This window comes from Drosophila subpulchrella, chromosome 2L (assembly GCF_014743375.2).
Source record: "Drosophila subpulchrella strain 33 F10 #4 breed RU33 chromosome 2L, RU_Dsub_v1.1 Primary Assembly, whole genome shotgun sequence".
Classification (NCBI taxonomy): Eukaryota; Metazoa; Arthropoda; class Insecta; order Diptera; family Drosophilidae; genus Drosophila; species Drosophila subpulchrella.
The window spans coordinates 20,343,746-20,360,502 of NC_050610.1; the positions used below are offsets into that span (position 1 = coordinate 20,343,746).

General features: G+C 37.5%; 1 protein-coding gene across 6 annotated transcripts in view; it reads right to left on the bottom strand.

The window, feature by feature from the left end:
* Nucleotides 1-516: 516 nt before the first annotated feature.
* LOC119548629 (leupaxin) overlaps nucleotides 517-16,757 on the bottom strand; it is a 29,190-nt gene continuing 12,949 nt past the window's right edge. For 3 of the 6 annotated variants that reach the window (XM_037856012.1, XM_037856010.1, XM_037856013.1), the window contains exons 2-8: nucleotides 11,064-11,236; nucleotides 10,803-10,998; nucleotides 10,285-10,426; nucleotides 10,123-10,214; nucleotides 9,911-10,056; nucleotides 3,724-4,413; nucleotides 517-1,047 (exon numbers count right to left, since the gene is read on the bottom strand). In XM_037856012.1, the coding sequence (XP_037711940.1) occupies nucleotides 781-1,047; nucleotides 3,724-4,413; nucleotides 9,911-10,056; nucleotides 10,123-10,214; nucleotides 10,285-10,426; nucleotides 10,803-10,998; nucleotides 11,064-11,236 (1,706 nt within the window). In that variant the 3' untranslated portion in view covers nucleotides 517-780. Of the gene's footprint in view, nucleotides 1,048-2,709; nucleotides 3,395-3,723; nucleotides 4,414-9,910; nucleotides 10,057-10,122; nucleotides 10,215-10,284; nucleotides 10,427-10,802; nucleotides 10,999-11,063; nucleotides 11,237-11,548; nucleotides 11,595-12,175; nucleotides 12,364-15,223; nucleotides 15,262-16,757 lie in introns of those variants that run through there. The other 3 variants (XM_037856009.1, XM_037856014.1, XM_037856011.1) reach the window with 3 other exon arrangements.

Genomic DNA, 16,757 nt, shown 5'->3' on the forward strand with positions numbered 1-16,757 from the left:
AAGAGTAATATAAAATACATCTTAATTTGATAGAACTGTTAATGCCTTATGATATTTTACTCAATTTTTTATTTTTGTCTTTAAATACTTTTATATTTATTCCCATAGTTACTCTGCACTACCGTTCACCGCTTTTTAGCAAATGAATCACTGCAATAATTTTTCACTAGTGATTTTTTATAAGTAATTTGTTATAGATATAACAAATGTATACAAAAAAATCTACACAAATGTTAGATACACAGATAGACACATTTGAAAAACTATCTTCAGCACCTTTTAAACACTTTATATGTTTAGAGCCTATAAGTATACCACATCATTATTCTATTTCGGGTCGGAGTTTCCTCCTTTAAAAAATCCAAAAATATTTGTAGAAAGCTTTCCTCCAGCTTTTCCCGAAACACCGAAAACCATTTCCGCCTGAAAAAGTCAAACCCTACAGATAGGCAACACAAAATACGAACTATTGGCTTTATCATATTTATTTATCATTCTGTTCTGTGGTCTTTTTCATGTCGAACGAGTAGCAATATCAAAGTGACCAACATAATTGATTAGGATTAGTGTCTGCTAATTGATTACGATAGCATTCTATTATCGTATCCTGCTCGAATGGCGTTAATTAAATTACTAAATTGACTCGGTTATACAAAGCACAGATGCACGGTAAGTAAGTGTACGGGTGTTTTTGGGGGCATGTGCGGCGTGTGGGATAGGGTTCGTAAATCGTATAAAAAACAGTATTATATCCATAACTAGGGTTTGGCAGCTGCGAATTCATCCGAATATCTTGTCAAAACAGGTGTGGCAGTACGGCTTGTCCTTCTGCTCCTTGAAAGTACCCTTGTTCAATTGCTTGAGGCAGAAGGCGCAGACGAAGTGTTCCGGATGGAATTTCTTGAACATGGCCGTAATGCAGCGTCCGGTGATGGGTTTCGAGCAACCGGCGCACAGTGATCCTCGCTTGGCATGGTAATGCGTCTCGCAGTACGGTAGGCCCTCGTGGTCAAAGAACGATCCACCCTGGAAGGGCTGTCGGCAGTCCTGTGGGTGACAAAATTAGAGAAAATGTTAGAATTTTGAAACCAAAATATACATATTGGTTTAAGATACTTAAAGCTTAACTAGACGGGCCCAAGAAGAATGTTTCTTGATTACTAAACAAATAATAGAATACATATTTAATGAATGGCAAAATAGTCTTTTTAACAACCCAGTATATAAAGCCTAGAAATAGTTACTGCGCCTCAAGATCAGAACTACACCCTTCTTGTCACTAGATTTACATGTGATTATGTGTGTTTCGGAAATGTACGAGAGGTATGAGAATGATGTATTGTGGGCCAAATGGCTGTGCAGCCTCCGTCTGAGGCTAATTACGACCATAAATTAGTTGCCGTATAGCATGACGGACCAGCAAACCGATCGAGAGTCGACAACATAATATTCGCAGTGCAAAATTTTACGCCTGGCCTGAAAAACCTAATTAGAATTTTGACAAACCAAAGGTGCCGAATGGAGGACTTTGATACCCTGGCCACACTGTGCGCGGTGTCAAGCTAATTGGAAAACAAAGGTTGTACATTTCAAAAAACAAGATTCGAGGAAATTTAAATATGATAAATATATGAAAGAAGAGTGGCAAAGACATTTGTTTCTTCGGGGGGCTTTTGGAAAAACATTTCGACAGCAGCAAGAAACAGCAACAATTGTCTAAAGACAATAACATTTTGCGCACGCTTTTGGCCCTCTTCCAAATGGGGGGTATTGGAAAAGGAAAGAGGGCAGAGGACAATATCATCCAACCGGCAACAGCAATCGAAACACAAGGCAAAGGATCATTGAGAACGTGATATCTGGGGGCGAAAACCAATTTTAGTTTTTCACCACCTTAGACAAATCAATCATGCCATAAACAACAGGTGCAACAATTTCCCCCCAAAGATTTGGTTATTTTTCTTTGTTGTTTATATGAAAGGAAACTCATAAGTGGGGCAGCAACAGCAAAAATTAAAACAAATAATCAATATCGATATGAACTAAAAATAAACCAAAAATATATATATGGAACGAATTTTGCTTCAGTCAATGGAGAATTTCAAATATGTATTTTATATAGGTATTTAAATGCTGATTGTAGAACTGCATTCCTATAATAGAGCTATTTTTGGCTAAGCATTTTGAAAACCGACTCAGTCCAGTTGACTGAGATTGACGAATCTATTTAAATTTAGTTGATCCAATAAATTCAATTAACACCCCGGGGTGCCCATTAAAGCCTGGCAATAAACAGTGCGAATCTTATGTCCATTATAGACAGATATATAGTCGAGTACTACGCGAAGCATATAAATGCTGACTACAGCGTCAGCAACGAAAATAGTCTCAGCTGGTAGAAATAATAGCTTTCGCTGATCGAAAATCGAATCTAATTCACAATATTGTAATTTGTTTATCAACCGGAAAAAAACAAGAACAGAAAATTGCGGAGGTGGGACATCCACCGACACATGTGTCAAGGCCAGCAAACTGACACTGACCTTGACACGAGGTCTGGTTGGGTGGCTTGGGGTGGGTGGGCGATGCCCGAAGGTCGCCGCCACCTTGAAAAGATACAAACACTTTTCAACTTTTCCATTCCCCGTTTTATGTTCTTGTTTTTTTGTTGGTTGTTTTGATTTTTGTGTTTTTTTTTTTAATGTGTAATTATTAAAATTTTATTTACAAAAACAAATTACAATATTGTTGGTCATTTTCATAAATGATTTTAAATTTAAAAAGTACCTATAAACTTAAGCCTACAAAAATTGCATAGAAAAAGTTCAACAAGTCAAGGGGCTTTCAGGGGCAGGGGGCAAAAAGACCATCATAGAGGGCTGGTTTTCAGGGACTCGAGACTCATTTTCCCCAGCGGCACCTGAACCCCCCTCGAAAAAGGGAGCGGGCCAGCTGGGGCAGAGCGCACAAAAAAGGGGGTAAAAAGGGGGTTAGATTGCTGTTGCCACTGCCGATGTTGCTGCTGTGCGTGTTGCTGTTGTGTATGTTGCTGCTGCTGCTGTGTGTATGTTGTTGCTGTGTTGCTCCTAGACCCGCAACGAAAATAGCCCCCAGACGGACGGCGGGCAGCTGTTTTTTCGGCCGCAAGTTCTTCATGAAGCCGATAATAAAGAAAAAAAGTGGCACGCAGCTAGATACAAAAATGTATCTGAAGCCGCTGCCACCGGGTTCTATTTTCGTTTGGCTGCTGAACTTCAGCAACAAGTTTGCTGCTGCTGCTGTTGTTACTGTTGGATCGCTCCTACTCCTCCTCATCGACGCCCACGCACTGTGGACAGACGGGCTTGCCCTCCATGGCATAGAAGGACTTGCCGCGAACGGCCTTCTTGCAGTCCTAAAGGATAAACGTGATCGGGATGAGCGATTAAAAGGGGTACATGTGATCAAAGCTAGCGAGGGGAAAGTCCTAAAGGAAAGTCTCCAGAAATATATAAACAATCTTTTTATAATATTCCATTGTTTTCTGGTTATAGTTAGACTTTGCTAACATATCTATATTAAACTGACACATTTAAGTTCAAAAAATCAATAGGGTTTTTGGAATGGTGATGTAAATGTATTGACTTTTTGCAGATCAACTTAAATGTGACAGTGAAAATTGTCTAACTTCTGGGCGATAAGAAATTGATATTAATTCTGGATAGTTATGACTTGGGAACCTACCCTGCAGACGAAGCAGTCCGGATGCCACTGCGAGTTCAGCGCCGAGATGTAGTTCTCCATGATGGCCCGGTTGCAGCCATTGCACTTCGGGGCGAACATCTCGAAGTAGTCGTTGCGGCAATAGGGTTTGCCATCGCGCTCATGGAATCCCTCCTCGCCGAACTGCTGGCCGCACTGGGCGCAAAAGAAGTGCTCCGTGTGCCAGGTCTTGTCCAGCGCCGTGACGCACTTGTCCAGGATGGCGCCATTGCAGTAGGCGCAACGAGGGCTAAACAAATTGTGATAGTCTGGCTCGCAGTAGGGAAAGCCATCGCGTTCGAAGAAATTGCGGGTACCCAACTCCTGGCTGCAATGGTTGCACGTAAAGTGCTCCGGATGCCAGGTTTTGCCCAAAGCGGTGATAACCTGGCCCACAATCGGCTTCTCGCAGGCATTGCAACAGCCCTTCTGCACGGTATTGACTCCTTGGCGACTCATATTGGCCTGTAGATTGCCTAGCATAGAATCCAACTGATCCTCGCGACTGTCCTCGACGATGGTCGTCTCCTCGATCGTCTGGGTGAGATGGGCCTGCTGGCTGCCCTGGTTCGGTCTGGCGTAGTCGGTTACCGTCTGGTGGTGCACTGTCGACGAGTGCTGTTGCGGATGACTTCCGTTTCCGTTTCCAATGCCGTTTGTTCCGTTGCTAACCTGGAAAATGAATTGGAATCACATTTAATATCCGATTAGTAAATATCCTTCGGGCTCCTGTGGCTCTGTTCTTACGTCGATGTGCTTGCCTCGACTGAATGAAAAGTTGTGCCAGCGGTAGCACAAAAACTTTTGCTTTTAGCCGTCGCCACCAAAAGAAAAAAAAATCAAAATATCAAAAATAATGTTTCTCTTCCTCTTCGCACAGATTCTCCTGCCTGAACTATATAGCCAGATATCGGTGTGTGTATGTGGACCTCGTTGCGCACGACGCTCTCCTCATATGCAAAGCATTTTTCTTCTACGTTGACGTAGTTTTCGTTCATTGCCAAAAATACGAAAGAACGTCTTCGCAGAAGGAAGAGAGTGGGCGGCTGGGCGGGGATTCACCTCTGTATCTGAATCTGTAATTGTATCTGCATCTGTGTGTGTGTCGATCTTGTCTGTCGAGTCTCCATTTCAATATTCAATTTTTCTTTCATAAACTTTGCGTTTTCATTGGGCGTGCTTGTGTTTTCTGCCTGCTTCAGCTTAACTAAGTAGACGCCTAATTGAGCGTCCTCCGAAATTGGCCAGGGGAGGATCAGGATTGGAAAAGGCCACGTAAATGTACCGGGCTTGTTAAAAATTGTATTCTAAATTACAAATTATTTGTAAAATTTCTGTAGAGAAAGACTGTTTTTTTTTTACCTAAAGCCACACTTTGAGGAAATATAGTTTTCTAGTTGATAATAATTCTAATAACATTAATATAATTATCTGTAAGCAAATCTTCTTTGGATTAAAATTGATTGGGTGTGGCCTAGAGATGTTACTGAATCTAAGGATAAAAAGACTAGGATAAAAAGACTATATCTTTAATCGATTTTAAAATTCGACATATAAAACATTGACATTTTATACAATTTTAAATGTATAGTTTTAATTAATGGGATATGTCGCGCAGATAGTATTATAACAACATTAATATATTTATCTGTAAGAAAAACTACTTTGGATGAACATTTATTTGGAATAGACTGGAAATAATACCGAATCTGATAAAGGATAACAGACAGTATCTTTAATCATTTTTAATATTCGAACCATTTATTTAAATGGCTAGAACATCAAAATTTTCTCGCTCATAAAACCGTTACATAAAATTTTACATAAATGGGTCTAGTAAGTCCATTGTGTTACCGATCGTTTTAGAGTGTTTTCAAAGATATGAATTGGCTTAAGGTGATAAATATAAAATTCTGTTGAATAGAAAGCCTACCCGGAATGGTCGAAATAAAGATTTCTTTATATTTACTTAAGTTGAAAGAATTTAAAGCTCTCAAGATGTATTCCGCCCACCCGATCCGTGGAAACTCCGCTCCTGTTCCCCCATCGCACCAATTGCCATTGCCTTCAGCGTTGGCGGGGATTTCTTGTTCTAATATTTTCGTTGGCTATTTTAAGAGCCAAATCGTATACAACGCTGAAAACGTCGCTTGGAGTATAAAATTGAACGTCGACCGGCTGATCAACAGGATTTCCCCATAAAAAGCGCATGAGCGTGTTTGGCACACGTTTCCAGTCGCAATAGAGCAGGGAAAATCGGGGAAAAGGTGGGAGGAAAATGGGGTATTATAAAATGGGGGACAGGAAGCAGGCGCTGAGGAAATCTCGATCAATGAATGTGGTTTTGGGGGGAGGAATGAACGGAAAATGCGAGTGCGAATACGGTTTTGGGCGGCAGATGATGATGGCAATGAAAGCGCAAACAGAAATATATGGAAAATATATCAGACACACTAAAACACCCACAGCAAAATGGATCGCTTGGGGGTATAGAAATGAAAGAAAATAGAATAAAAAACGCTTTCGAAAATAGCCATGCAAATGATTTGCAATGAAAAACTATAGCAAAAGCGGCGCTGTGGAAAACGCGTTGACATGTGGAAGAGGGGGCGTGAATGGGGGGTGGACTAACTGTCCGTTTGTGCTTGTGTGGGTAGGAAAAGCGCCGGGAAAATCCGACGTGCCGTGTGCAATATTGTTTATATCCGAATATATTTGTATTTTAATTTTTCTTTTTTTTTTTTTTTTTGCGCTCTCCACATATACACAAAACGAACGGAGGGGCTAAGAGGCTTTTCTAATTCATTTTCATATTTATCGTATCAACAAAAGTCACGGACACGCCTTGCCACGCCCCTTGCTCCGTTTTTCCGCCCCCTCAGGCGGTTGGCAGAAAATTGAAAATGATATTAAATAATTAACAGGCCCGACCTCTCATATATACTTTTTGTATGCACGCCTGCCACTCGTCAATGACATTGAATTGCAATTTACTCAGAATCTGAAGAATCCATTCGCCTCCTCCCCACTTGGGTGTCTGCTAATTTGGCTGCGACGGCCATCGAATCGATTGCCAACAGAATAAAGGGTATGTGCGAAAATATTTTTCACTTAGTAATTAATTAATAATTAATGCGAACCGAATGCCTTGGCGACAAACTGACAATTCGCAGCATTCCCTGCTGACATCTTGCAATTTTTGGGCTAAAGAAGGTCGTGTCAGAAGACAAGGTACTCATTAAATATTTGCAATATAGTTACATTTTATAATGTATAAAATATTAAATACTAATTATAAAACGTATTAAAAAGGTTTATCATTTCACAAAAAATACTATTAACCGTCCTATCAAGAAGTAAAATTAAATAAAAGTTATTGCCAATAAATCACTTGGACTAAGGCCGCAAGAATTTCTTTAAACACTTTTGCTTATTTGACTGTCAAAAAGAGTTTAAGTACGTATTAAGCTGAAATCAGCTTTATATATGTTATTCGTACTAAAAAGGAAATACAAATATTTTTGCAGCATTATTATTATTATTTTTATTTAACACAACAAAGATTGAAAAATTTTGAATCTGTTTAAAAAAATGCTTTGTACCTGCTTTAAAAAGTACAAAGAAAGAATTGTTTACAATATTAACCAAGTATTAATATAACTTTCCTTTGCCTTCACTGAAAAATATTTTTCTGCTTCAATCCAATGATTGATGCATTCCATTAACGAACTGAGCCAAGGACATTTAATAAAAGGAAACTTTCCACCAGTCTTGACCCAAATTCATTCGGATGAAAGAAAGTGTCCAGCGGATTGCAGTATATTAAATAAGAAACCTTATAAAAAGTCAAAAGAAACACGCGTAAAAAGACCGAATAAAATGCAAAAGACATCTGCTAAAATACATCATCCAAATAGGCGTTCCGTTCAAAATGTCAGAAAGTTCTAAAAACAAATGTCAGACATGTGAGAGGAAGGGAAATTGAGGCATCGCCATAAAAGAAAAACAGGCTAATCCAAATGAACGGAAACAATATTTTTTTTTTGGATATATGCTAAGGAGATGTGCAGTGCACAAATAATAAAATACATTATTTTGTTTACTCAATTCCCATCTAAATTGATTGATGGCTTAATGAGGTACGGATAGAAAATATAATAAAATTGGATATATGTATGTAAATGGTGAATTGGGGGAGAACTTTAAATGTTTTGGCGCCGTGTGCAATAAATCGTGTGACAGTCACTTTGAATGCTCGCCATCATAATCAGACTATATTAGCCTAATCAATTTATGTGGCCCATAAAAGTATACACAGCATCCACCTTCGAATTGCGTTGGCTGATGTCAAAGTCAAGATCTTTTTGGTTGCTCGACGACTTTTCGAAGGGATCGACAAATGGGCATGGGCCGGGGATCTATGGATCGGCGGTGTCATTAGATTCGCTCGGTTGCCTTGCGTCAGACGATTTGTGATGATATATCTGTTCATTATATGGTTCTTATTACAAAAAACACAACATAACCGAGCATTGGGGTGCCTCCTGCTAAAAATATCCAAATACATAGTAGAAAATCAAGGAGGTGAGGTGGTTAGAAGGTGGGGTGCTCTCAGCCATATGCAATTTGTTTTGACGCTGTTCAAAGTGAGCGTATCCCTCCGACAGGTGAAAAAGTGAAAACATTTGTGCTGTTTGCAACAAACTACTCACTAATATTGTAAATAGTATTAGAAGAAAATTTTGGATAAGAGGCTTTGGTGGTGTCTTAAAAATTCATTAATAAAGCATTACTTGCTAAGGCCCTTATTCATGAATTTAAAATTTCGTGTTGGCTAACTCTAGGCCAGGTGTTGATTATATGTTATAACACAAAATTTCTATACGTTAATAACACTTAACAAAATGGAAAGCACTATTACATAGTATATTTTTAAATAAAAGATCCGTGTTGGTATACAAAAATGGATCGACTATATTTATGACAAGGGAGAACGATACTATATCGTTCAACTAGAAGGCCTCGACAATCATATACCCGTTACCCAGCTAAGGTGTGTGCGAAAGAGATAGAGATTTGCACGCAGAAAAGTGACTGTTTCCAAGATTGCACCAATAGCAACGCCACCTAGCGACGATTCCTTTATTTATCCGATCTGAACAATTTTTGGCATATATATGGTTATTGATAATAAGAACAAAATCTCATTTACAATTTTAAAAAATCTTTTAAAATGTGGTTGCTAGCGTTATAAGCGTTTGTGGGCGTTAGAGTGGGCGTGGCACTCCGACAAAACAAACTTGCGCTGTGTAGGAAGCGCTGAAAAAGCAGGAAGAATCTGCATGCGTAGTCCCATCATTCTAGATCTTATATTTTCCGAGTCAGGCAGGCAGACGGACTTGGCTAGATCGACTCGGCTAGTAATCCTCATCAAGAATTTATATACTTTATAGGATCGGAAACGCTCTCTTCTGGCTGATACATACTTTTCGACGATTCTAATATACACATATATTCTACGAGTAACGGGTATAAAAACTATAAATCATTTTTAATCCGATTAAATATTTTCAACGTAATTATTATACATCAAAAAGATGATATCGTTTGGCGTTTACCAAAATATATTTCGTATAGTGTTATAACATAATTGACTTCTAAAAGTATTGTAGGTATGCAATCAAATCATATAACTTGCTATATTGCTGATATTGGAGAGGTGCTCAATCTGAATTCCTAATATAATTTGAAAATGCCTAAATGTAAAGTCGTAACCAAATTTCTAATATAGTACGATTAGGACTAACCCTTTTTTAATTACTCTCTCCAAGCCACAACATTCTTATCTCACTAAGCAAATCAGATAATTCGGCGGCAAGGCCATTAAATTAGTTGATTTAGGTTATCTGCTGGCATTCTTCCTCAATGTCAATCATATAAAAACGCCGTTCTACAGCTTCATTTAAAATCTAAATAAAGTTGGTTCGAAAGTTAAAACTAAAGGCTAAAAATCTGTCTTAAATTTTCTCCAGAAAATTAATATTAATTATTGTTTTGGAAAAATTTAAACAAATTCTTTTGGGACGAGAAAACGGTTTTCTCTCTTCATCTTCTCTGTACAACAGAGTTTTCAGATTATAATAATTCACTGACTGAAGGTAATCCTTACCTTGAAGTCGGATAACGATGCCATTAGGTCATCCAGTTCCTTGGTGGCCTGCGATGTATAAGCCTGATGAACCTGTTGACCCGCAACGGCATGGTTGGGCGTATAAGAATCTTTCTGCTGCACAATCTGCTCCTCAACAGTGCCAACTGCAGGGATAAACATATGTTAGTCAAGATTGTAGCAAGTAGGTATATGGGTATATTGGTAAGTACCTGGCCCATCGGGTCCCGAGAGCTTCTCCGTCTTCGTTTCACGAACAGTAATGGTGACATGGCGTCCTGGAGTCGGTGATTTGTGTGCAGATCTGTTAAACATATAAATAAAGATTCGAAATTAATCTCTGGACTTAAAGGTTAGCTTGATTTTTTGCTTACCCATTGGGCACAGCATAGATGTGAGCATTGTCCAGTTCGTTTAGCAGACTGTCCATTGTGGGACGCTCCTCCACGGTGGCATAACTATTAAGCGTGTTGAATTTCGAGACTGGAGTGCTGTAGTTTACCGGTACATCAATTTCTGAAAAGAGTCAAGAAACATAAAATTAATATCTGATATAGAAAGAAGAAAGCGAAGAAAGATAGCGATTCAGAATCTAATTATATGAAAAATACTATTTGGAAGTCAGATTGCAAATAATTTTGTACTGTGAACCACAAATCGTTCAAAATTGACAAACGAGATACGAGTATCGTGTAATACACAATGTGTATTAGTGAATAACTGGTAGAAAAGAAAATGTTTACAAAAAACAGACAGGCTTATATAAACTAACAATTATTATTGAACTTCCTGAACTAGAAACAGAGACTACAAAAAAATTAGTTATGAACTGTACAAAATTCTAATTTCAATTTTACCCACTAATTGCTTTTAACACTATAATTCCCCTCACCCTTTTTATCCGCTCCATTGTAGCGAGCATTTTGCAGATCTTGCAGCAAGGAGTCCAGTTCTGAAAGTCCTGTGCTTCCAGGTGCCGCCTTACGAGGCAGAGATCCCTGGTTGGCATAGCCCGGAATCGTGGAGGAACCATTAAAGTCCTGTCCCGCCGTTGGAGAGCGAGTCTCTACGGTGTAGTGCTCTTGATACTTTAAAAAGGGGAAAATACTCAATTAGTAATGATATTTAACCAACAATAATAATATCCACTTACCACCTGAGGCTGGGCCTTGCCCCTGAGACTTCCATAACCTGGAGTATTGTCCACATACTGCTGCTGCTGTTGGTGTTGCAAAGGTTGTTGTTTGGGTTGGACAGTGCCATATTGCGGCTGAGACGGCTGCGGTTGACCCGGCACACTGTTTTGCAGATCGGCTAATAGAGCATCTATAAGGAAAAATTACAGAACGTTAGATTATAAAGTGTCTAGTAATCTCGTTCACTATATTAATAAATCATTTAACTTATATAAATGTAACTATACCTAGAAATAAGTGCCTAATTCCTATAGGTATTAGTTTTAAATATATTTAAGTCATGTGTTATTAAGCAGTAATCTATGAATACTATTCCTATTTTTGGGTATGACTTCTATTTCCTTGTTTATATTTCATGCTTCGATTACTTTTCCCCTTTTTATTTCAATATGACCGATTTTTAGGCGTAAACGTTTATATTAACACAGATTTTTGTGACTACCCAGATTGTCGTAATCCCCGTAGTTGGCCATGGCACTTCTTCCGGTCTGCCTCAGGTATTTTCTCTTTAAATTCCAAACTTTAACCACCTGTCACTGCACCTCTGACGCATAGCCCTTTGTTAACTAAACGGAGATCCCATTCCGTTGCCATTTACCTTCGTTTGCTGGCACATATCACACAACAAAAGTTTCTGATAACATTTTGTTTGTTTTCTTTTGTCTTGGGCGATATCGCACCATACCTAAAGTAACTTTCTTAGCCTTATTTCTGGTTTGTGTCCAGGGTAATTGAAAGTAAGTCAAAGCTTGTTTTGAAGTGATAAAAAACATAGCATTCAGTAGGATGTTCAAGTTCTTATCCAAGGCGGAAGAAATTTACAAGGTTAGAGTAAAAAAAAAAAGATTAATTGAAACTATGGTTTTCCTATCGGAAATCGAATGGAAGGGGTCTAAAAAATATTAATTTGTTTATTTTACAAAATAACTATGGTTCTGTATTCAAACACCTACAAAAAGGGCAGACTTACTTGAACTTGACCCCAAGCTCCCACGAATAATATCTATTAAGACAACATCATTAACCCTTTAATGCCCACGCTCCACTTGTTCCCATTGAGCAAACTTACCCAGACGTCTCTCAAATGCGCCCACCTTAAAACAGTCGCTGAGGGGCGAACTGTGGAACGACGATGATATCAGTTTTGAAGACATTTCGCGCACTAAATTTGGCCAGAATCGATGGTATCGAAATGTTTCGTTTTATTGTCACCCGTTTGCCGATGCGATATGCAACAATTTCGATTTATCTGAATCACTATAAACGGTAGTTTAGTTAAATATTTTGACCGGCACAGCAACAACAACTTATAAGCCAAAAATTCAGTTGCCAACTGACCAAATTAAAGCACCGAAAACTCAATCAATTTGGGCCAAACAAAGTCAAGCCAAAAAGACACCCACACTGCAGCCCAAAACTAGCCATATATATATAGAAATCCATGTACCTATATAAAATAGACGGTAAGCGGGGGACCTAACATCTACACACAATTTTTTGATTCAGTTTAGGTGGGACGAACTTGTCGAACGGGCTAAAAATCGCACCAAGTCAAGAAATATCGCATCTACTCGATGCCATAATATCAACCAGTGTGTTAGTGTTTATTTAATGTTCGTCTTATAGACAACATATTTGATCAAATTAATTTTGTTTGCATTCTTTTCGCCTATAATTCAGTTAGGGAATAGGAAACTGGCAAAATAAACATGATAAAAGCGAGAAAAATGCCGATAAGTAGTAAAATAGAGTCGAACACAGAGAAAAACACAAGCTGCTATGGATTTTTGAAAATCTAGTTAAATCTTTTATTGCATTCATAAAAGTAGCCATAATTTATTTCTTTTTTCCTTGGCAAACATTTTAGCATTTAATTGTCGAAGGATTAGACACACAAACAGTTCAGATATATATTTGAATTTGAAAATAAATTTGTTTTTTTTTTTCTGTGCATGAAACATTAACTTGAGTGTGCTTAAAGTTACTTTGAGGCTTGCCGAAAGTATCTGTTGGATGTCTTGTATCCTCAGCTGTCATATAATCGCACTTAACGCCATTTATTTGACCCACCCACAACAACAATAATCACTAAAACAGCAGGAAGACATGACAGCCGGCGATTAAGCCATAAGGCCAGAAAATAAATCAAACAAAATTCGAACATTTCACCCGAGAGTTCAAAAGTCTGGGGGAAGTGTGGGATATGGGCACACCTGTAACTGGGCCAATGCCAAAAGACTAGAACCCAACATCGAGTGGAAACTCAACTATACCACTCACATTGAGTTATATAAAGGAAAATAAGGTGTGACGCGATTCATTCGTTTTGGCAAGCGAACTCATAACAATCCATATGTATAAAAATCATCAAGAGGCGATGCTCGATTTTATATTCGAAAACATTTTGCATTATTGGGCTAGAAAATCACCCAAATTATTTCGCAATATATTTAAAAATAGTCCCAAACTGAGAGATCGAACATGTGGTTGACGAGTAAAATCATTCGAAGAACCATATGTGGGGTCTCTGTACTCCTTCATTTCCATGAATTCTCCGGTTGGGAAAGACAGGCGAAGGGGATCATCTATAAATAGGACAGGGCAGGGTTATCAGAACGTCACGCCTCACTGGGTCAACGTCTAAGGAAAAGCCGACAGAAAAGATGAACGGCTTTTTTAAATTTATGATGCCGGAACGGAAATACATTTTTAAAATCTTATTTACACACAAGCAAACTTAAAATATTCGATTTTTGGTTGTCATTTGTTTTAATAAGACTTGGTGGAAAATATTATGAAATAAGTACATTTTGGGAACGATATCGCTTGAATATTCTATGATGTACTGAAAAACATTTTGAATCATTGTTATTTTAAGATATGTTACTAAAAATCGGATTTCAAAGTTGAACTGTATATATCTGCGTATAAAAGTATGTTTAAATTCTAAATAACTGGATCATAATGAAAATATCTCTACGATATTAATAATATTTTGGGAACGATAACCCTTGAATATTCTATGATGTACTGAAAAACATTTCAAATCATTAATTATTTTTAAAATATCTTACTAAAATTTGGATTTCAAAGTTGCACTGTATATATCTGCGTACACAAAGAGAAATATTCAAGTATGTACATTGTTCTTGAATTGAGAGCATTCGTTCTTAAAAACCGTGTAAGTACATTTTGGTATCATTGTTCTCAATATAAGAACGAAGTGGTGAGAAGAGAAAAGTTATACAATGTAAATACCGCCAATTTTACTTGATTCGAGGAAAATAAAATTATTTTCAACTTCAAAAATGTCGTTCTTTTTTTAAGAACATTTTCAACTCAGATGAGAACGTCAGAGTTTTCTCTGTGTATAAGTCAGTGAATAAATTCAAAATAACTGAATCATAATGAAAATATTTCTAGGATATCAACAATATGTATGTAGTAAATTCGGATCCTTTTTATGATTGAGTTCCAAAGTAAACAAACTGTTTTTTCCTAGATGGCCGAATAAAGAGGGTCCCGTATTTTTCCTCTGTGTGTGGAAATATGTTCAATAACCAACTTGATTGCTGCAGGCATGTGAAGCATGTGGCTTGATGAAAATGCAATTAAAATCAATTAAGAACCAGTAGCTGACTGAAAGACTATTATTTTTCCAAGGCGGAGTTGCACTCAAACTTGGTTTACAGTGCAGTGGAAGGGAGAAGGAAAGGGGGCGGAAGGGAGACAGCTGCACGTGACAGCTGTTGAAATTTTGCAATGACAACTGGATGCAGCAAAGGTGCGAGCGGGATGGAAGGTGGAAAGAGCGTGGGCGAGAGAGGCAGGTAAAGTCACTCGCGATTTTTGTTGTTATTGCCCGCTCTCCCTTTTGCACTCTCCCGTTTGGTTGTTGCTGTTGTTGTTGTTGCTGTTGTTGACATTGTTACATATTTATTTTGTTGTTGGTTTTGTTTAGCTCGTTTTGGGAGCACTTTCGATTTTCATTTTGGCGGCTTGTTAGCGGTTTCCTTTTTTTTTTTTTGCTTTTTTGTTGATATTGCTGATCGATTGCGGCTGCCTTAATTAAATTCCCGCACACACTCACACACCCGCGCAAAGATCTCACACGTACGAGAGGCAGCAGCAGCAGCAGCACAGAAATTATTTTCGCTCGGCAAAATCTTAAAAGCAACTGAACAAGACGCTCGACAACAAATTCATTCGAAGCTGCGCGCACTCAACACTCAACCGACCATCTCACTCACGCTCGTATTCACACTCACAATCATACTCACACTCCCACTCACAATCATACTCACACTCAAAGTTAGTCACTCACTCAAAATCGAAATCCATTTCGAGTGCAACTCTCGATCTCAGTTGCAAAACATTTACAGTTTAAGCAACAAACAGTAGCAAGAAGCAGCAGCACTAATGCACTTAGAAAAATAATAAATAGTTTTTATTTATTTATAGTCTTAGAAAAGGGGCAATTTAGTTTTTTTTAGAAATTAGCGAAAATAGATTTATATTAAAAAGTTTGTTTAATTCGATATCTTATACAACAATTTTGTTATTGTTTTAATGCTTATAATCAACTTGAGCTTAAAAAAAAACAATCTAGATCTCATTATGAGAATATCCAATTCTTTTTTAAGTTTTTCGGTTACTCAATATGAGAATATTTATTCTTAAGTTAGAAATTAAAGAGCACATTTCCTCAAATTGAGAATTTTGAGTTCAATTCAAGTTTATTTCTTAAAATGACTCCAATATTTCTCAATATTGTACTTAAATTCAGTACATCCTCAAATTGAGTATACAATAACTTGATTTGAGAACGCCATCATTTTCTCTGTGTTCTTGTTCAAAAAAAACGTTTACTCAATTTTTATAAATTGACATTTAAGTTTAATTTAAAAATTGTCAACTGTGTGAGAGGTTAAGCCTGGGGAACCATAGGTAATCAGAAAGTAATGACCTTAATTCTAAAAATACCTTGAAGTCCTTTAAAAACAATACAGCATTATTTCCCATATATCAAAGGAAAAATTCTAAAAATATTTTATCAAAGCCAATTTACTACATATTTTAGTCATTTTTAATTAGGCAATTTCTTATCTAAATTTAAAAAAAATATTTATTTTGAATTTAGAAAAATATTTTTTCCGAGTACACATAGGTGTTGAGTAATTATGGTCATTTGTTGTTGCGTAGGCGAGTGTGTCACATAGTTTGTGGCGCCACCTGACGTCCGCCTTTTCATTCGTATTTAACTCAATTCCCGACTGTGTTGCCTTTTTGTTTGGTTTTTTTTTTTGGCCAAATGAATGAATCACTTGACTTTGAAAAGAAAACTAAATTTAGTAGTCTACCAACAACAGCAACATACAGTCACAAATTGTTATGGCTTTTGTTCAGAACTTAGTGTTTTGTTTTATTCTTCTTGCTCTGTGACGCTTTGATGGCGATTATTTTGGCAATTGATCTTTTCAGTAAAGAATATTTGAAAGTGTACAATGTATGCAATGAATTTATGTGTTTCCACAATCCAATGTGATCTACGGATGCGCTGGATCACCGATATTCATCCGATTGAGGATCGAAGATACTACTTACATAAATATGTATGTCATATTATCAAATGCTTTTAGTTCAAAAAACAC